This window comes from Fringilla coelebs (genome assembly GCF_963513975.1).
Source record: "Fringilla coelebs genome assembly, chromosome: 5".
NCBI classification, from domain to species: Eukaryota; Metazoa; Chordata; class Aves; order Passeriformes; family Fringillidae; genus Fringilla; species Fringilla coelebs.
In genome coordinates, this window is record NC_140033.1 from 71,719,860 (window position 1) to 71,740,275 (window position 20,416).

The following is a 20,416-nucleotide window of genomic DNA, read 5'->3' on the forward strand; positions in this document are numbered from 1 at the left end:
CTGGAGTAGGCCACCAATGCATGTTTAAAATGCCAATTCCTCTTACATCCAAATATGAGCAACACTTGCAAAAAACCCATTTATTCCTTAGTTATTCCTTGGTTACATTCAAGTAACTTCATTTTTTGGTACTGTGCTGGTTTGAAAGGAAACCAGTGTCTTGGGTGATTTTATGATCATAATCTATTCCTTTATCATCTGTTTTATGCCCAAAATGGTTGCTGTACCTTTAGGGTGGGTCTGGTGGGGGGTGGGAGGGGGAGCTCATCTTCCTTGGGCTTTTTCAAAGCTTCACTCCCCAGGCATCTGTGGTGCTGTGCAAACTGTGTTCTGTTTTTTCTTTTTGTTTTTGCTTAGCCAGCTTGGTTTCTGTTAGCTCAGGCAAGAAGCCTTTTTCCCTTTCCCTGGCCTTGGAGAGGCTGTGATCACTTGGTAGCTTTTTCCAAAGTGAACTGCAGAGTTTGGTTTTGGTCTGAGATCAAAAAGAATGACCAGTGGAAGAACTGGCCAGAGAAGGCTGCTCCATCCCACCCCTGACCTCAGAACAGCTGAGCCAGCAAGAGAAAGGACCCCAAATCCTCCTGCCTCATCTGCTGTGAAGAGGACACCAACAGCAGGGATTCACCAGGTTCCCATCTGCTTTTGGTCAAGCTTGTTTTTTTGGGTTTTTTTCCTTGAGACAGGAAAAAACCCCTAAACCCCTTTTCCTTCTACATACCCCGCTGCTGTGGTTTTTTTTTTTCTTTCTGTGGAATTTTGGGTGTTTTGTTCCTTTGAGGAGGGTGGAGTGACTGAGGTCTGACAGTTCCATATCTAGTATACATACACCTCTTTTTTCTGTGCCATGTGGGCACTCATTTGTCAATAGAGGGGTTTGAATCCCCCAGGACTAGGGGGAGTGAAGCTGAATTAATGTGCATATTGTAGGTGGTTTGGGCATGGGAAACAGGAATGCCCCAGAAGTAGATGGGGACAGAGGGAACAGACCTACCCCTACTCCAGGAATTAAAGGGACCAGGGACAGAATCCACAGCTGAATGCCTGGGAAGAGAAAAATTGACTTTTTAATGCACACTCTGCCCCACACTTACTACACTTTAATACCAAGTAATACATTTACTTGGTATTAAATGCAAAGCAGGGAAAATTAAGCCAAGAAACTGCAAATGTTGTTGGTGCAACAGGAAAAGTGGAAAATTGAACATTCTTTAACCCCATTAAATTTAGAAAACAGTGGATAATACATTGATTTTTATATATGCCTGAGTGTCTGGTTCCTCTTTTAGGAAGAAACCTGTTAAGTAAATTGGAGGCTCAGATTGTATTTAAAGATGGAAAAATACAATTATTGGTACCTGAGACTAAAGCCATCGAGGGAAGGACTTTTATGTTGCAGGGAACATCACAACCAGACAATTCTGGAGGAACACCCAGAATCAGTAGCAAATGCAGGAACATCCCTGGTTTGAGCCAATGGAACTCCAGGCTATTCCCAACAAGCTCAGCCTGTAAGCATTACCCTAAAAACTGGATCAAGATCAATAAGGCAGAAACTGCATCCTTTGAAATGAGGGAAATCAAGAGACTAATAAAAAATTCCAGGGAAAATCGCTAGTGGTTAAAGTGATAGAGGAAGTATGCCTTCTTTTGCATACCTCTTGATAAGCAAAGTCAGGGCATTTTTGCCTTTGAATGGGAAAATCCCCAGACTGGTCAGAAGACTCAGTTTACCTGGACTGTGTTACTACAAGGATATAAAACAGTTCAACAATTTTTGGGAACCAGCTGGCAAAAGAATTAGAGGTCTGGAAAAAAGAGAACCCAGAAGAGTTGGTCCTGCAGTATGCTGATGGTATCTTACTGGAAACTGAACCTAATGAAACATGTATGGAATTGAGTGTGAGTGCTCTACATTTTCTAGGCCAAGGAGGTTACCAAGTATCTCAGGAAAAAACTTAAATCCTGAGGCAGCAAGTTACCTGCCTAGGATTTGAACCAGCACCAGAACAGTGGAGGTTGGGAATGGAGAGAGAAGAAGCCATCTGCCACGTACTCCAGCCTGTGACTGCCCAAGACTTATCAGCATCCTCAGGTGTGGCTGGATGATGCAGGTTGTGGGTCTCAAATTGCAGACTTTTGGTGTCAAACCATCATATGAGCTTTTAAAGGAGGCCTTGGAAGGACCTTTGATTTGGACTCCTGAGGGTGAACATGCATTCTGTAACCTAAAGCTGGCCCTGATGTCTGCACCTGCCTCAGGACTTCCAGACTTCTCAAAGCCTTTGAACTTTTTGTGCATAACCAACAGCCCCTCGCCCTTGGAGCTCTGGCTCAGAAGGCAGGAGACTCCAAGAGGCCTGTGGGGTACCTTTGGAAACAACTAGAAAAACTCAGCCATGGGAGGCCCTGATGCCTGTTAGCCATAGCTGAGACTATTCTCATCCAAGAGGCCAGGAATTTGGGACAAAAGACAGTAGTGCATGCTTTGAATGATGCACCAGGACAAAAGGGGGGCATTGGCTTTCCCTGAGTCACATGCAAAAGCACCAAACTGTTCTAATGGAGCAAGAGGATGTGGAAATTAAAGTTAGCACAGCAGTAAGCCCAGTCCAATTGCTGGACACCCCAATGCAAGGAGAAGAGCCACTGACCCCCAACTGCTTACAGACAATTGAGGGGGTTTGTGCTGGTTGACCAGACCTACAAGGTGCACCCACTGGAGATCCACAGAATTCTTCACAGACAGAGCTAGCCTTGTGCAAGAAGGTGAAAAGCCAGCTATGCAGAGAATTCATCTCCCAAAGTAATAGAAGCTGCACTGCTGCCCACGGACAGCTCAGCACAAAGGGCAGAACCCACAGCACTACAGAGAGCCTTGGCAGTGACAGCAGGAAAAAGAGCAAACATATGGACCAATTTGAAATATGCTTCTAGCACTGTCCGTGCCCATGGGGGTATATGGAGGGAAAGAGGCCTATTAACAGCACCAGGCTCTCCAATGAAATAAAAACAAGAAATACTGTTGCTCCTTGATGCTTCCCAACTGCCCAAAGTGGCCATGCTACCCTGCAGGACACACCAGTGTGGGGATTCCCAAATTTGTGTGGGAAATAGACTTGCAGGTAAAGCTGCTTGGGAGGTTGCACAACGAGGCATCCTAGCATTAATACCTGAGAAAGCCATTAATACATGCAAAAGCCATTTCACTTCCAGAAGGTAGCCCTGGGTATAGTCAGGCAGATTTAAATTAGCTGCTTACCTAAAAGCCCAGAATAAAGAGGGTGTGTGGCTGGTAACTCCCAATAACCAGGTCACAGTTCCATCACAACTGATGTTACAAATTGTAAAGGACAAACACCACTAAGGAATTGATGCTGTGGTGACCAGTCTGCAGACTCAGATACTGAGTGCTCATATGACAAAAACTGTCAGATCTATTACAGAAAAATGCCCAATATGTCAAAATAACTGTTTGAATTCAAAAGGAACTCCTCCAGGGATCACTAAAAGAGGAAACACTCCAGAGGATTGCTGGCAAATTGATTTTTCTGAGCTACCATACCAACAAGGAGACAGGTATCTCCTAGTGCTGGTAGACAGCTTCTGGCCATGCAATAAAAGTTTCTCCTGCTGCACCAACAATGCCAGGGAAGTCCCCAGGGTGCTCCACAAAGAGGCCATACCCAGGTTTGGAGTGCCTACAGGGATGTCACCTGACAGGAAACCTCATTTGAGATCTGAAATGTTAGTAGGAGTTGGGTATAAACTGAGATTTACACTCTCCATGGAGACTGCAGTCCAGTGGAAGGGTTGAGCACATGAATCAAACCCTAAAAAGACAAATTAGCAAAATATGTCAGGAAACATTCTTGAAATGGCCACAGGTGTTATCACTAGCCTTGTAACAAGTTAGAGTTCAGCCCCAAACTAACCTGAAGGCGAGCCCATATCAGTTGATATCTGGGAGACTGTATTCTGTTGCAACCTTCCCTGGGTCCAAGAAACAGACTGAAAATCAGGAAATGGAACAACAATTAATTTCATTAGGGAAATCCTTGAATGGGCTAAAAAAGTTTATAATTCCCTCAGAACCTCTTGCCCTGGACACCCCAGTTCATTAATTCCAGCCTGGGGACTACATACACATCAAGACCTGGAATTGGAGCCACTTCAGGAGCATGGAAAGGACCTTACCTAGTTCTGTGGACTACAAGAACAGCTGTGAAACTGAAAGGAATTAACTCCTTGGATACACTGCACCTGAATTAAGAGGGCTCCTGACTCAGAGTGGAAAACACCAGGACCCTGCAGCTGAAAACCTTGAAGACATCTGTAAATGAGCAGTGAAATGTTCAATGAAATCTGAAACTAATGGGAATCACATTATCTTTAGGTTGAAGAAATTTGGACATTGACTTTAATGCAGGGGTTTGGTAAAATGTGCTATCTGTCTAGCATTAGAGCCTGCCTCCCTGTGCCCCATTCAGCAGGGGAACACATTCCTTGGGGAATTATCTTTATATATCTGTCAATGGGGATTCAATGTAATAATCTAAGGGGATAGCAAAGGCAAATGTCACCCACTAGCTGGATGAGCAGCAAAGATGCAGGTGACAAAGAGATGGTGTTCTTAAAGATCTGATAGCTTGCAGGAAGATAGACTGTCTTGGTTTGGAAAGACAGGTGCCTGCTAAAGGAGACAGGAGCCTCCCCTGAGATGGAGAATGCAAACCCTCCCCACCCCTCCAAATTGCTGTGAATTTTAAATAAAGGGCTCTCAGGCAAAAAAAAAAAAAGTGAGCAGGAAATAAGTTCTTTAATAGGGAAGGCAAAAATAAAAGAATAAAATAAACAATACAATACACTAGAACAACACTGTCAGAGTCAGAACTCAACCTGACACCCTGTGGGTCAGGGTGTTGGTAGCAGTCCAGTTGGAAAAGGGCTGCAGCCCTCCTGGAGTGTCAGGCGTGGTTCTGTTGGAGCAGGGGGTCTTGTAGAACAGGGGTGTATTCTTCCTCTACAGATCCATGGAAGTAGAAGCAGCTGCTGTTCCTCTGGGGAGTCCAGTGGAGAAGAGCCATGCTGGTGTGTCAGAATCTCCAGGTTATATCTGGGTAGGAATGCTTGGCTCCTCCCTCTGGGTGGAGCATCTCACAATGGGATGTTATAGTTCTTATCAGTCATGTGGTGACATTCAATAGCCCCTTATCAGCAGATGTTCTCTGCTGAGGGACCCTGATTATGATCACCCAGGAAGAGAGATAAGGAGCAGTGCCCATTTGACACCAGACAACTGCCATACAGATGGCAACAGAATACATCTTGCCTTGCAATCTGGAACAGAGACAAAGGGGTAAGGAGTGTCCAACAGGGTCCCCACAGTCTCACCCAACATTTTTTAGAGTTTGCTTTAGCAGCCTCTGGAGGCCAAGCAGCCAGGTTGATAGATTTATGTTAGATTATGAAACATCCCAAAATGTCTCAGACTTGCCAGAGTGTCAAGCTCTCTGAGGCAAGCCTTGCACCTGGACAAAGCCCTTAAAAGGACAATGGGAGAACTTAGGGAGGCAGGATGGTGCCTAGATTGGGGAATCACACCTATGAATCACCCAAGTAAGGGTCAACAGAGGTATGGAGAAAAACAGAACAGTGGAAGTCAGTTCAGCACCACAGGCTGGATAGCCAAATTAGTTCTAACCTTTAGAAACCAACCCTTAAATTGTGTCTAGTCCCTGGAAGTTCCTTCCCCAGGTTACACTGTCTGGGGTACCCCACAGGATATGGGTCCACCCAACCACTGTTTGGCCCCACACCTGACAAGTTACCTTAGCATTATTAACCTTGGGAAAGAAGCCCCATAAGAGCCCAGTATTGGGGTAGGGTAAAACAGGACCCACGAATGGACAGGAGCTTCAGCTTCCACAATGGTTGAATGGGCCCTACTGAGTTTTCCCTTACCAGGAGCCATGGCTCTGAAAAACAGAACTTAGTTTCTTTACTTGCCAAGTTAGATTATCTAACAATCTCAAACTACTGATAGGGGATTTCAAATTATAAATAAGCAAACATTGAAGTGACATTACAAAACAGACTGGTCTTAGATTTATTGCTGGCCAAAGAACAAGGGCTTTGTGGATATTTAAAACTGGATAGAGAATGCTGTTGTGTACACATCCCAAACATAAAAGATCTCCAAAAACAACTTAACAAAATGTGGCAAGATGCTGAAGACAGCAATGCTATCCACAAGGCCTCTGAAAGAATTGGTTCAATAAAATTCTCCAAGGAATAGGGGTTGATTCCTGAGAGGATGGCTGGCTAAAATACTGGAAACCCTTGTAATTCTTGTTGTTATTGTAGCAATTACTGGTCTTGCTATTGATCATGTTTACAAAACAATCAATTGTGGTCTTGCAAGAATGTGTAGGAGTGTAGATAGAAAGTAATTGAAATTTACCAAATCATCTTACAAAAGTAGAGGAGGTTCAAAGGGGGGAGTAGGTGCCTTCAGGCTTCACTCAGTTTCTCCTGGGCCTGTGAACTTTCAGCTGAGAAATAAAGCATGCAGATCTGTTCTGCCAGCAAGGACAGCCGGAAGAGAAGGAGAAGACAGCTGGCTCAGGAATGCAGCAATAGCCAAAACAAGGACTGAGGTTGGGAACTTGGGGAGGTTTTATGGTAATGGCCAAATTGTAACATGCATGTAGCACATCCAAATTGCAATATGCAAGCAACACAGCTGTAAAATCCTGTGTGCACACAAAGTTAGCAGTTATCACCCCTGCAACCTGAATAAATGATGTCTTTCTTAGCTCTAAACTGGTGTTAAGGAGTCTTACTCGACTAGTTTGCAGTGGATCTGGTAACAGTTCAAGCTGAGGTTTCCCTCAGCACAGTCTCAGTTGTCTCTCATTCCATGAAGCCATTTCTTCACAGCACAATGATGCAGAAACAGCTGGAGCTCTCTGAAGCCTCACATCTGGGCAGAGCTGTTAAAGGACAATGGGAGCTCCCAAGGAGGTGCCTGGGTCAGGGGATCACACCTGGGCAGAGCTTTTAAAGGACAATGGGAGCTCTCACGGAGGTGCCTGGATCAGGGGATCACAGCTGCCTCTGAGGAGGGACCTCAAACAAAGCTCTGTGGGCTTTTTTCCTCTCACAGTCCAAGCACCATGCAAGTCTTCTCTTGACTCCTCTGCTCCTGCTGTGTCTCCTGGCACCACACCTTTTCTTGCCTCTCCGGTTTCTGTTGCTGAAATGGCTCCTGAGGTATTAAAAGTCTTTTTTCTCCCAGCCCTGTGACTGAAGAAGTTGAGATTCCTTGGTTCTGCTTTTTAAGGTTGTTTATTTTCTCTTATCTAATACATTCTTTCTCTGACCTGCTGAGATCTGTCCAGCAGGTTGGGTTGTGGCACAGTCCCTGCCCTTGGGGGGGTGTTGGCTTTTTATACTAAAAACTATGTGTACTTTATTTACAATAATTTTCCAATACCTATCACCTATGTTAGACAGTCTGTCTCTACCCTAAACCAATCCAAAAGTGCCACCATCACACAGAAGATGCAGGACAAGAAGAAGGAGAAGAAGGACAGGACACACCCAGATTCCTCCACCTTGCCTCCTGAACCCCCATTCTAAAATCCCAAAATTCTCCTTTTTCACCCCATGACAAAATCACTGTCATTCTATTCAAACCCTTGTGGCTTGTAACTCCTCACACAAAGTTGGTAATTGTTTCCATGGGCTAAAATCAAGGGCACAGGTGTCTGTGACTCTGTCCCAAGGTCTCTGAGCCCCCTGCCAGGGTCTCGAATCATGCAGGGCAGCCAGAGGAATGTCCTGGGCTCTGACATTTGCCCTTTTTTGAAGTCTTGGTAGTTCCTGGCCCCTTGGCTCTGGCAGCTTGCAGCCCAAGCCACCTGCACCAGACTGCCCAGCATCCCCATCCTGGTGGCTGCAGTCACAGCAGGGCTGTGTCCCTGTCCTGGCTCAGGTCACCACCCTCTCACCAGGGAAAGGCTCATTCCAGTGTGGAACTGACAGGGAATTGACACGGGTTTATGCAGAATCGACACGGGTTTATGTGGAATTGACAGGGATTGATATGGAATTGACAGGGATTGATATGGAATTGACAGGGGTTTCTATGGAATTTCTAGGGGTTTCTATGGAATTCGCAGGGGTTTCTATGGAATTAGTAGGGGTTTCTATGGAATTCGCAGGGGTTTCTATGGAATTTGTATGGAATTTGTAGGGGTTTCTATGGAATTCACAGGGATCACCGCTACAGACCGTGCCTGGGCTATTGGGGGGGGGAAACCCGGACTGGATTACCTGGAGTAGGGAATGGGGGGAAACCTGGACTGGATTTAAATGAAACACGGAATGCGGCGAAACCCGGACCGGATTTCACCGGAAGACGGAATGGGGGAAAACCCGGACTGGATAACGGCTCTATCCCGGAATGGGTGCCCCAGGCGGGGTTTGATCCCCCGAACACAGCCGTACACAGAGAGCGCCCATACGGTACAGCAATACCGAACGGGCGGGGAAAGCCGCGTCGGGGCGGCCGCACACGGGCCCGCTCCTGCCGCGGAGCAGAGGAAGTTGTGGCGCTCCTGCGCTCCGTAGGCGCAGCGGGGCCGGGCCGGGCCGGGCGGGGCGATGGCGGGGCCGGGCGGCGCGGCGCGGGGCCGCTTCGCCGTGGTGGGCGGCGGCATCGCGGGGGTCACCTGCGCCGAGAAGGTAACGGCGCCGGGCTCCCCCTCCCTTCCCCCGCTCCCCGCCGGCCGGGAACTGTCCGCAGGGCTGCGGGAAGCTCCCCCAGCCCGGGGAGCCCCGGTGCTGCCGAGCGGCTGGGAGCGCCCCGCTGAGAGCGATCGACCCCGCGGGGCACGGCGGGGACGCAGATCCGCGCTGGAACTGCGCGGACATTCATTCGCACGTGTACCGTAGTTCCGTGCTCTGTCCTACACCTCCCTTATCCCCGTCTCTTAAAAATAATTTTCATCGGTTTTTTTGGTGTCCCTGGAGAAAACACCAGCCAAGCGCAGCCCCAGGGCAGCAGTGCTGTAATTTAAGGATATTTATCTGTGTACGTCTCCAGAGGTTCAGAGTTGATAAGGTTATTTTGAAGCAGTTTATGAAACGCTTCGTAGAGAGTTAGTTATTCATAACTGCAGAGAGCTGGCTGGCTATACCCGGGCCCAGAGCTCAGGGGTTCGGGATCCCTGCAGGAGTTATTCTAAAGGACTGTGCTGCAGCCCAGCTGGAGGCTGCTGTGATGTGCTCCTTTTCATAATACTGCTCCTTTTCATTGCCACTGCTCCTTTTCATTGCCACTGCTCCTTTTCATAGCACTGCTCCTTTTCATAATACTGCTCCTTTTCATTACCACTGCTCCGCTGTTACAGGCTCCATGTTTTAGAGCTGTGTACCTCATCCAGCTCTCTGCCAGCCCAAGCTCTAAAAATAATCTGTTTCTTGGTCTCAAGTTTTTTGATGGTTTTAAAGTAACAGTAACTGGAGGTAGTTGTGTATCTGTAGAATGAAATTACATGGATATTAGTTCGATGAGGAGTATTTTATCTCTCAGAGCTGCAGAGCAGCGTACAGACTGTTTTTGGAGGCATGTGTCCTCTGGTATGTCAGGGTCCCTCTGCTTGGCATCCCTTCCCCCCAACAGCACCACTTGTCTTGGTCTGTCTGTCACCTAGAGCAATGCACGTTTAAAATGGGAGTTCTTCCCTTTGGCCTGGGGCTTTATCAGTCTGGCATTGCTTAATAGCCCCCTGAAGATGATCAGTTCACTAAAAAGGGTATAAAATATCCAGGAGAAATCAGCATTTCCTCTGTGAAAATGAAACCTGTACACAATTAGTCACTGCTGTGCAGTAAAAAAAGTGTATCCACCAACTGGGTGTGTCCAGAAACCCCATGATCACAGTCTGATCCATCAGATGGCCTTTGGAATATTGTGGCAACAGTCCTTTACACTGTGGCTGTAGTTCTTGAAGGTATATTTATGTGTGATTGAAATAAATGTTGTGGCTCCAAATTCTCTTCAGTCCCTATCCTTCTGTTATCCTGAAGTGGTGCTTCTTCAATAAGATTCTACAAAATCAAAGTCATGAATTAAGACATACTGCTTGTCACCAGTAGTTTTATTGTGTTCAAGTCTGATGATGACTCTCATCATGGTTTCTGTTTCTCTACAAGCTGGCTGCAGAATTCCCATCAGAAGACATTCTGTTAGTGACAGCTTCCCCAGTTATAAAAGCTGTAACCAATTTCAAGCAGGTAAGAGAGACTTCATTGTGCTTACAGTAAGACATGTTCAGAGTTTATTTGTGCAAGTAATTGAGAACCCAGTGGTGAAGCTGCTCACGACTTTGAGCTTGTTTTCATATTAGTGTGGTTGCAGAGGTGTTAGACTGACAGGCTATTTTACAATGGTCAGGAATTGTGAATATATTCACACCATTTGGGCAATGGTTAAACCAGGTACTTACAGGACTGAAGTGTGTTCACAGTCACTGCAGCTTTATTTCACTGTTTTATTAGTGAGTGACCTCTCTGAAGCAGTGGCATGGTATCATAGTATTGCTCATGTTAGAATTTGGGGCAGAAACAGCAAAAGAAGGGATAGCCTGCTGGGGAATTGCTTTGAGCTTCCTCTACTCAGCAGCTGCTGGTTCAGTGATATGTTTCCTGCTGGCTGGAAAAAGAAAATCAAATGCATGCATGAATTCAGATTTTTGGCCAGTAGGGCCAATTACAGAATGCTTTCTGAAAGTGCTGAGTGTCCATCAAAGACATCTGCACAGTGCAGAGATGTAAAGTCTGTAATTCACATCAGTGGAAATTTACATAGCTGAAGAATAAGGGAATAGCTAAGGACTATTGGAAGGCAGCAGCGTCTGAGTTTTGGACATGAGCATCTTAATTTCTCTCTGAATTGCAAGCATGGTGTGGCTTCTGGTTCCTAGCTGTGTTCCAAACCCTGAATATTCAATAAAGTAGCAGGTCTGGATGTGTCCATACAGCCACTCTCTTTTGAAAAAAACCACGAAATTGTCATCATCATGTGAATGTTTTTCAAATTCTGGCTTGCCTCTTTGGGGTTTTTGTTTTGTTTGTGTTTGTTTTCTATTTGATGTTGTCCATTTCCCCCAGCTCTCTGAAATATCAGGTAGTGGCTCTGGATGAGTTATTTTATCAGAGTTAGAGAAAAAGCAGGATTTTCACTACATCACATAAATGAAAAAGCAGTGTTAACAACTCTAAAGATAGAATTCTTTATGGAATAAAACATTGTACCAGTTAGAGCAACTACCAGGGTTCTCCATATTTGTGTAATCTGTGTCTTTAGGATTAACATGTAGTACTTTGACTCTTCAACCAGAACAGGCATGAAAAGATTCTGTATGGAAGAAGAAACTTCTAGCAGTTATATGATAACACATTTTCAGACAATGTAGGCTTTATGTTGTCATTTTTTTCTATAAATGAACACAGCACCTTGTGTCAAAACCTTTAGGAGATGGATAAATGATCCATATTTTTAAATACTTCTCTTTCTCCTACAGGTCTCCAAAACACTTGAGGAATTTGATGTTGAAGAGCAACCAAGTTCCCTATTAGAAAAACGATATCCCAACATTAGAGTTATACAGTCTGGAGTGAAACAGTTGAAAAGTGATGAACATGTAAGCCAAGGTTTTCTTTTTTATTTGTTTTTTTCAAATTACATATATAAAAAGTAATTTAAGAAGTAGCTGAATGTTTGGGGTAGGAACATTTTGGTTATTGAATTGATAAGTTACCAAAATTACAAGAAAATATTTCCTAATTCTAATTTCACTTACTGCTTAACACTGTTTTTCTAGTAGAAATATATACAGAGGACAAAATAAATCTTGAAGGACCCAACATTTCCACCTTTCCTTCCGTTTAACAGGAAATATACTGCAACTATGAGCACTAGACAGCATGTACACAGCCTTGTTAGCTCTGTGTCAACATGTTATTTTCACTTCAGCATGTATGAGGAACTCACATTCACATCCCAAACTGGTTTTGCTCATTTTTAAGGTTTGGAGGTGTAATTCCAGGTAGATTCTGCTAACATTCTGAATTCAGTACTTGTCTCACATCATTACTAGGATAGTGTTTTAATATAGGTCTTGGTGGAAACAAATAATTAATCTTTGTGGATTTGGAGGATCTTTTGCCCCAAACCACTTTATGCAGCTTCTAGTTTGTAGAACGAATAATGTCACAAAATGTTAAAATTTAAGGTCTCCTTTCTCAGAATGATGTAGCTTGTTGAGTGCCTCCACTTTTTCTCCAGCAAAGAACAGCTCTGCTGTCTGTGTCCTGTGCCTGCTTAACTCAGAGATACTGCTGCTGAAATGTTTGAATGAGAACCTCAATGGCAAATGTCCAGCAGTGCATAGTTCTGCTCCTGGGGCCCGAGGGACATTTGTCACATAGAAAACACAGAACTCTTTTGGCACAGCCAGTGAGTACAAAGTGCCACCAAGTGGTTGATCTTGCTTCGAGTGCACTGTGTACACCTCCCATTTTATTGGGCACTTATTTGTGGTGAGTGTGATGGCAATAAATGACACACACTGAGGAACAGTACAAAGCCTTGTTCCTTAAGAAGCCCCTTAGAACTTTTCATATCTGCAAATTGCTGTGACAGTGAGGAAAGATGTCCCTTAGATGTCTTCATTTACATGAATTCTCTAAGATGAATTGATTTTTCTTTTCATTGTTAACAGAAAATTTACACTGAAGATGGGAAAGAATACATATATGAAAAGCTTTGCCTGTGTGCAGGAGCCAAACCAAAATTAATTGTTGAAGGGAACCCGTATGTGTTAGGAATCCGGGACACTGACAGTGCACAGGTAAATGTGTTTGGGACTTCCAAATGTGTAATATATTCCTGCATCTGGTGCAAAATACCAGAATTCTTGTGGAGTGAAATGGAGAAACAGAAAATAATGTTTGTTATTATATATTCTTAAATAGGAACATTTTCACTAGCAGAAAAACAGCCTTATAATGCCACTAAACTAATTAGCCACTATATTTGTTGAGTTTATAGGTAGCTCATACACATTATTTCTAACATGATAATATGGAATAAACAATATTTTTTCACCCTCCAGGCAAAATCCAATTGGAAAATATAACGAAATTTCCTTGGGAAGGTGTGTGTGGTACCTGGTACAAAGGGCTGCTTCGTGCAGTGGAAAGCTACTGAAGGAAAGACTTTTTATTCTCTTGCAGTTCTAATGTAGCTTTTCCTCTTTGTACAGAAAAGAGTTAGAAATACTCAAAGATGTAGAAAGGTTTTCACCTGAGAAGTTACTTAATAGACTAAAAATTAAGCTTGGAAGGCAAAGGTGAAGTTTCACTGCTATAGGTCATCAGAATTAGAGGAGCACTGCTGCTCCATAAATGGAACTACCATTCATCAAATGAAGCTGGACCTTGAGGATAAAGAAAGGAGTTACATTTTCAAAGAGTCTGAAATGAAACTGGAATTGTTGTTTGCTACAACAGCTTCTGTTACAGGTCTCAGCCAGATGTGTATTAATAGTCTGAGAAAATCAAGGCTAAGAGCAAGAAAATTCTGAAAAGGATATGGTTGATCAGTGTGAGGGAACATGCTCTAATTGACATTTTTCCTTTCTTAATGCAGGCTTTTCAGAAGAATTTGGCTCAAGCTGAGAGAATAGTGGTGGTAGGAAATGGTGGGATTGCCCTTGAATTAGTGTAAGTGAACAAAAAGTACATAATCAAATAAAATCTTTAACAATGCAATGCTAAATCTAGTGTACATGAGTTTGGGAGAAGGTTGACTTATAAAATTTTATCTCTTAGAGCATTTAGTAGGAAAACTGATTACAGGGTTTTTTTGCAACATAGGGGGTTTTACTGACACATAAAATCAGAAAAGCTCCAGAAGAAGCTTTGACACACAGATATAAGGAATATTCAGTTCATGTTTCACACAGTGCAAGCAAGATCCAAATGCTTGTTTTTAACAGTGGGAATCTGGCAGAAATGCACTTACTTTTCATTATAGGGAGCAGGAAATACTAATTATTAGTATTATAAATTGGATCTGCCCCCTACCCAGTTCAGTCAGGGTTGTGTTGGTGAGAAAGTATGACTTGTCAGCTTGAAGAGATATTTTCTAATGGGTTCCTTATGTAAATATTGAGAAGTGGATTTGATGGGTTGGAAAGTCTTGGATCCTCTGGTTCTGTCTTCTGGAAGGAAACTTGACACACTTCTGCTTGTGTTGCTAACAGATCCTTTTCAGGCCGTCTGTCACTTTATCCCTTGTTTAAACGCCCACAGGTATGAAATTCAAGGCTGTGAAGTAATCTGGGCTATCAAAGACAAAGCCATTGGGAACACTTTCTTTGATGCAGGAGCAGCTGAATTCCTCCTTCCCAAGCTCGCTGCTGGAAGCCAAGAGACTCCCATCGAGTGTAAAAGAACCAAGTACACAGTGGAAGGTATGAGGTACAGCTTCCTGACACTGCAGCAGCAGCATTTCATATTAAAGATAGTCTTAAAATCAGTCAATTTAGCAGCTTGGAATAAGGCTTACTGCTGTCATTAATGACATGTCCTTCAAAAACTGAGAGTAAAAATGCAACATGAAAACCCATCCCACATTTATGTAGACAGAATGTAATACAGCTTCTTGTGAGCTGTAAAAAAGTGCTTACCTTGTGCCAAATTTATATTAATTGCCTATTGAAGAAATTGTTCTATTTTCTGTAATGTTTTGGTGTGAACTCACCATTATATAGGGAGGAGCTGCACATAATGAGATATTGGAGGAGCAGATGAAACCACACAGAACATTATTACAGGTGGAGTAAAAGTCTCAGAAACAGCAGTTAATTAGCACTGCATGAACAAACATCACCCAAACATATGGAGGACCAAAGTCAGAACAAAAACAAGAGCATGGTTGTAGACATCAGGCAGGAAGAATAAGGATATTGCACTAGATGGTATTTTTCTGTTAATTGAGAATCCTTGCTCTGAATTCTGAGGATGAGGAAGGATGCACAATAAATCTGATATACTCCATGTCTTTGCTTCAGGAAGGGAGGAGAAAGGAAGACCTCCAGGAGCATCTGACAAGCTGGGCAGTGCCTTAGGCCCTGACTGGCACGAGGGCTTACACCTTAAAGGGACTAAGGAGGTATGGGCATCACCTTGCTGCCAGATTTATTTGGGTGTTGTGGGCATGAGCACTGGGAACAGCTCCATGTTTGCAATAAAGCAAAAATCCTCACATTTAATTTTTTTTTTTCATTTATGAATTCCTGAGCTGTTAGGTGTTTGCATTTATAAAATGACCTGTCAAGGGTGATCAGTCATAGACCAGCTAAGGATGTTCAGGATATTTAGCAGCTTAATCAGGGGTGGTTTGGCTGTTGAAGGCTGTGGAACTGTATCTGTGTAGTGGACAATAAAAGCCCAAATTCACAAAACAATTTAGAGAAACAGGCAGCTTCCCAGCTTCTGGCTTGAGCTCAGAATATGGTCGAAATGTGCGTTGATGGTAGAGAATGTTTTTTCTTTTGACAGTGTTTAGAACATAAACTTATTATTGTTACCAAAATTTAATTCATGATAGAGAAACAAAAGATTTGCAATCCTGAAAGACAAAAAAAGGAGTTTGCTTTATTCTGTTCTTTATTCTGTTTGAACTCTCTTCCTGTCAGCTTAGGGGAACCTGAATATGTTTTCTGGCATGCCAGAAAAATCTAATTGTTATGAAGATTCAAGGAACATGAGATACCTGCTGAAAAAGCAGGTAAATTGCCATTGGCTATGGTTAGATCTGTGCGAAAAAGAGGAAAGTGTAGTGGGCTGGATGGTGGGGGGTTTTCCACTTATTAATATCAATTTAGGTGAAGAAATCCTTGCTATCATCAATCTTGTGATAGCTGATCATTATAATTCTGTCAATTTTCCTTTAGTTTTCTCATAAAGTACATATTGAAATACTGTGTGAAGTAAAGAAAATACACTTACAGCAAGAATTTATCCAACTGCAGCAGACTTCCTTGACTTTTCCTAAAGGAGAGAAAAATGCAGAAGCAGATGAGGGTGAGTGCCAGTGCTGGTAAGACCTCGAAGATAAATCTGTGCTGGAGCATGTTTGATCTTGTTTGCTGTTTTAAAGCAAATACAGTTTTGAAAAATAAATCTTTTATCTCTATAATTTGAGGTCTAGCAGTTTACAGTAATCAAATTTATGGGCTGCAATTAAATTACAAAATCTTATGGGTCAGACATTTTTTTCCCCAAAGTAAACAAAATCCTGTATGCAGAATATTCCATCATAACACAATCCATTAAATATTTTAATAGTGAAGTTAAAACAGGAGAAAAAAACCCACTAACATTTTGTATTAAAACTGAAGTAAACCTTCCAAGTAGAGGTAAATATCCCTTTTTTAAAAATAAATAATTATGCCTATAATTTCCACCTAATTAAAATGAATATTTACAATACTATTTTAGTAATCAGTTCCTTTCAGCACAAGTCAAATCTGTGCTGTTCTTTTTACTTTTGAGGCACTTCTGTGCAACTGTAAATTTCTACATAAAAGAATATTTGGCAATTGCATACTTGAGAGAACATCCCACAGGACCCAGTATTTACCCCCCTACAAATGAGGGCTTTAATTTAGAAAAATTCTGAAGAAAGGTATTAGTAGGAGTTGGGGCTGAGATCTAAAATAGTTTTTATCTCTAGTTCTGAGTGATGGTAAGAAAAGTTACAGGTAATCTCTGATAATTTTTTCATTTTTAATTTTAACCTTTCTTTACCTATTCAGTTACCTCAAAGATTTTGTGTTTTTTTTTTTTTCTTTCATATCTTAAGACATAATTAATAAATAACTTCTGTTGGTTACATTCTCAGGGCAAAATTTTCTCCTTTTTCAGTGCTGTGGCCTGTGTATGTGGAATTAACTAATGGAAAAATTTATGGATGCAATTTCATTGTCAGTGCAACTGGAGTTGTGCCAAATGTTGAACCATTTCTCGATGGCAATAATGTAAGTATACTGATTTCTTTTGGAGCTTTTCAAGTAAGGTTAAAGAAACCTTTTCAGCTGGTTTATGCTTCTGTTCTGACATGGATTGCTAAAGATTTAAATACTGTGCACCATCTCAAAATACAGCAGGGTATGTTGAAACTGAGATATCCAACATGATACAAGTGTATTTGATTTGTGGTCTTGGTTTCTTATGTTGTTCCTCAGGTGTTTATAAACAGTACATATGCAGTATTAAGCCTAACCAAAGAGAGAAAATAATCTGTGAAATTGGCAAGTGTGGCAAAAATATAGAGTAATTTCCATGTTAGTTCTGTACCATAGTCTTACCTCATTAATCTTGACATTTGCTCCTGGGAAGGAAGCAACTATTTCCAGTACTTTCCATCTGGGACACAGAGCTGTCATGGTGCTCATGTTCATTGAGGGAAGTCAGCACCCAAATGTGAATGGTGATTCCAGAGTTCAGAACTGCCATGTGCATTTCCACACCTCAGGATCATTTTGTTTCTGTGTTCAGTGCCTGCTCAGCAACAACTAAAACATCCCTGGGTTATTAACACAGTTTTCATCACAAATCCAACAAATAAATGATCCCAGACTAAACTAGGACATTGTGGTATTTCAGGTTAAGTGGTGCCATCTGATTAGGAAGTAAAAGGCTGGTTAAAGAAGGAAATGCTGAAAACATAGATCTGGTGTTGAGCCATGAGATATTTCCAGACCTATAGCTTCCTAAGCTATAAGCTTAGATCAGGAATTAAGTTTATGCAATGATATTTTCTTGCCTTGGCAAAAATAGGAAGTGGGTGTCCCTGTAACACACAGTGTGATTGGAATTTGGCAAGCCCTGTGACTTCCCTGCCTAGGTATCAGTAATAGTCCTTTAAAAACCTGTGCTGTGCTCTAGCAACATTAACAGTAATGCCTTGTACCTTCCATGGAGCTCTTGCCCCTCAGCATAGTCTCATGCGAAATAAGAAAGGAACAGCTGATTGTTAAGGGGGAGGGAGTTGGATGCCTCATTCCGTTGCTGATGTGTGAATCCCTTCAGTTTGCTGTGGGTGAGGATGGAGGACTGGAGGTGGACAAGCACATGCACACGTCACTGCCAGATGTGTTTGCAGCTGGAGATATCTGCACAGCAGCGTGGGAGCCCAGCCCTGTGTGGCACCAGGTATGTCCTGGCAGGTGTGACCCACAGGAGTTACACACTTGTGCTCACACCAAGGAGGGAAAGGTTAACAGTGGATTGTCACTGACAGATTTTCTGAAGAACCCTTTCGCTAGGATTTTTCTCCTGAGAAGCCTCAGAGCAGAAATGTAAACAAGAACTCTCTGATGGCTGTGGAATGTGGTCTGCAGATGATTTACCAACAGGTGCATCTTTGGTTGGTCTCATGTAGATTTTTAATTAATGGCCAATGACAGCCAGCTGTGTCAGACTCGCTGAGTCTGTCACAGGATTTTATGATTCATTCCTTTCTAGCTTTCTGATGTCTCCTTTCTTCTATTCTTTACTATAGTTTTAGTATATAATTTTCTTTTAATATAATATATATCATAAAATACTAAATCAGCCTTCTGAAACTTGGAGTCAAGATTCTCTTCTCTTGTCCTGGGGCCCCTCAAACACTACCATATTTGGTGGCCCTGAGTGAGTGACACCTCACAGTGGATAATCCTGGGGGGTTGGTGGCTGAGTTCTGTGGAGGTGGCTGGAAATGAGCTGGCCAGCCCTTCTGAGTATTGACAGCACAAAGTGTGCACTGAGTACTCACTGCAGTGAGTGTGGTCATGGCACAGGGATGGTCTCATGACTTCAATCTGCCCAATTTTCTCTTGCAGATGAGGCTGTGGACCCAAGCTCGGCAGATGGGATGGTATGCAGCAAAGTGCATGGCAGCAGATGCTTTAGGAGAGTCTATTGACATGGATTTCAGCTTTGAACTATTTGCTCACATCACGAAATTTTTCAATTACAAGGTCAGTGCAGTCTGATAGTTGTAAACCACTGAGTAACACATACTGCTTGCTTGTATTCACTTGCTGATGCTGAGCAGATGCTTTAATATTGAGGAAACGGGTTTCTTTATATAGTAATTCTAGCTTAGATTTTCTCAGTTTGTACTAATGTGTATGATATTTCATGGGGAAGATTTTTGAGTCCATTGTGTTTTCAAGCCAGTGATGGGGGGAGGGACCCTAGGGATGAATATTTCCCTGTGTGCCTCACTTTTGAGGCTGAGAACTGTTAGCAGCAGAAATGCTAAAAGCCGCTGCAATGTTCTTATGAGAGCTTTTCCCTTTTTCTCCTGCTAGGTGGTGGTTTTGGGAAAGTACAACGCTCAGGGGCTGGGCTCAGACCATGAGCTGATGCTGAGGTGTACCAAGGGCCACGAGTACATCAAAGTGGTGATGCAGAATGGCCGAATGATGGGAGCTGTGCTCATCGGTGAAACGGACTTGGAAGAAACCTTTGAAAACTTAATTTTAAATCAAATGGATCTGTCAGCCTATGGTGAAGATCTTCTAAATCCAGATATTGACATAGAAGACTATTTTGATTGAACAATACCCCATTCCCATTTGGTATGAAGCTTTGATAGCAAGTCATACATCTAAGGAAACTGTTTGCTCAGGACTGAGGATAAATGCAATCCTCTATTAAGATTTTGGGTTGATCTTACCAAAATACTGAGTGGTTACTGCCACAGGTACCAGCTAATGGTGCAATCTCTGCCGAGCTGGCTCACATGAACAGAGAACAGTTTCAGGGCACAGGGTGCTTAGAGCTCTTGGTACCTGGAATGTAGATTGCAAATACATGGCCTTACTCCATTTTTTTTTCCTTTTTCCTTCCCCCTAAGTTTACTTCTGAAATAAATGTATTTTCTACTCAGTTAAGTACAGAACACAAGCTTTGCACAAAGAAAGCCAGGATGAGATGGCAGTTGAGAGCAGCTTTTTAGCTGCTCGTCCCTTCAGCTCTCCAGGTGTTGGGGTAGAGCTGCACTGCACTGGATAGTGCCAGCCCTGGACAGCAATTGTTCCATCCTGGCTTTTGATTTTCACAGTTGCTGCCTGAGAGTTCCTATTTATTTTGGGTCAAATTTGGAACAGTTTATTGTACTCAATACAAAGCTGGCAGTACACACAGAGACTTGTCCCAGACAAATCACTTAATTGTTTTTTAGGTGAATGACTGTTTTTAATTACATTTTCAATTTTTGGCAAAGGTCTCAGCTAAAGGAGGGGTGGAAGACTATAGGCTTTAGTCACTGTCACAATTTTACCAG

General features: G+C 42.8%; 1 protein-coding gene across 1 annotated transcript; it reads left to right on the plus strand.

The window, feature by feature from the left end:
• Positions 1–8,664: 8,664 nt before the first annotated feature.
• On the plus strand, positions 8,665–20,397 carry PYROXD1 (pyridine nucleotide-disulphide oxidoreductase domain 1). Its single transcript, XM_084205778.1, has 12 exons — positions 8,665–8,748; positions 10,222–10,302; positions 11,592–11,711; positions 12,792–12,920; positions 13,721–13,794; positions 14,386–14,546; positions 15,147–15,247; positions 16,032–16,161; positions 17,005–17,117; positions 18,172–18,294; positions 18,966–19,103; positions 19,440–20,397. Exons 1-12 carry the CDS (start codon positions 8,668–8,670, stop codon positions 19,686–19,688), a joined length of 1,500 nt encoding a protein of 499 aa, XP_084061904.1. The 5' UTR covers positions 8,665–8,667; the 3' UTR covers positions 19,689–20,397.
• Positions 20,398–20,416: the final 19 nt, after the last annotated feature.

Bases quoted from the DNA above. Each gene is read 5' to 3' on its own strand.
- PYROXD1 (XM_084205778.1), top strand. From the start codon at position 8,668: ATGGCGGGGCCGGGCGGCGCGGCGCGGGGCCGCTTCGCCGTGGTGGGC. The intron at 8,749-10,221 runs GTAACGGCGCCG...TTTCTCTACAAG, and splicing joins GGGTCACCTGCGCCGAGAAG to CTGGCTGCAGAATTCCCATC. The intron at 16,162-17,004 runs GTGAGTGCCAGT...CTCCTTTTTCAG, and splicing joins AAATGCAGAAGCAGATGAGG to TGCTGTGGCCTGTGTATGTG.